This window comes from Eufriesea mexicana, unplaced genomic scaffold (assembly GCF_001483705.2).
Source record: "Eufriesea mexicana isolate 0111107269 unplaced genomic scaffold, ASM148370v2 scaffold1824, whole genome shotgun sequence".
Lineage (NCBI taxonomy): Eukaryota > Metazoa > Arthropoda > Insecta > Hymenoptera > Apidae > Eufriesea > Eufriesea mexicana.
The window spans coordinates 652246-653377 of NW_016909928.1; the positions used below are offsets into that span (position 1 = coordinate 652246).

Consider the following 1132-nt stretch of genomic DNA (forward strand, 5'->3'; position numbering starts at 1 on the left):
AATAAAAATATATAATATTTACAAAGTATAAAAACTATATTGTTCAGTAGATATATAATTTGCATTAATAATAGAATCAAATATCATATTACTGAATACGTATTAAATGATATTTGAAGAATTAAATCTAATTTATCTTAATAAATGTCAATTTTCTTCTGCTAATTAAAATAAAAAAAAGAACTTCTTTGATTATTTCATAAGTACAATACAATAAATATGTAGAGTTTACAATACACTAAAACATAAAAAATTTATTCATTAACAGATATAGATGTGTCTTTGTTTACAAATGAAATTGAATTATGGGCAAAGTTAGAACATGAAACAGAATTGTTTAAAGATATGATCCAATCTTTAAGAATTCCTACAGAATTTCAGAACTTGGATTGGAAATCTTTAACTGCAACTTCAAATACAGCTATATGTATAATATGTCAAGGAATTGTGAAAACATTTATGAATTTACGACATGAAGGAATGTCTGAAGAAAATATAAAACACAAAATAATTAAATTATGTGTACTGTTAAATATTCAGACAGAAAAAGTTTGTAAAGGAGTTATTGAATTGAACTTAGTAAGTCATATTTAAATAAACTTATCAAAATATTTTGATAATTAGTATATAAATTATCATTTTTTTTATTTCTGTAGCCTGTCATTCTATATATAGTAGATTCCAAGCCAAACTTGACAGCTACCACAATTTGTGGTGTTGTACTAGAATCAAAATCTTGTCCTTTAAAGGATCCTGAATTTATTTGGAATATTGATATCAATAATAAACCTAATATAATAATTACTGAAAATGAAACACAAGAACAAATGAAAATTTTACAAATAACAGATCTTCATTACGATCCTCTTTATGAACCAAATGGTAATTCAAATTGTGGAGAACCAGTATGTTGTCGAAAAGGACAAAATAAAACTGGTATAACATCACTTGCTGGGTTTTGGGGAGACTATAAATCTTGCGATACTCCATGGCATGCAATTACTGATGCTTTAAAGCACATAAAAGATATACATCAGGTACTAATACTATAAGTAATTTATATCTTTTAATTTATAAAATTTAAACAATTATTAAGTATACATTTAATTCTAATTCATCAAATTTTATTTAA

At 23.9% G+C, this 1132-nt stretch overlaps 1 protein-coding gene across 1 annotated transcript in view; it reads left to right on the forward strand.

The window, feature by feature from the left end:
- Nucleotides 1-1132, forward strand: part of LOC108549138 (sphingomyelin phosphodiesterase 1) — a 4754-nt gene that overhangs the window by 201 nt on the left and 3421 nt on the right. The window contains exons 2-3 of the mRNA XM_017902395.1: nucleotides 269-579; nucleotides 657-1037. Of these exons, the coding sequence (XP_017757884.1) occupies nucleotides 269-579; nucleotides 657-1037 (692 nt within the window). The remainder of the gene's footprint in view (nucleotides 1-268; nucleotides 580-656; nucleotides 1038-1132) is intronic.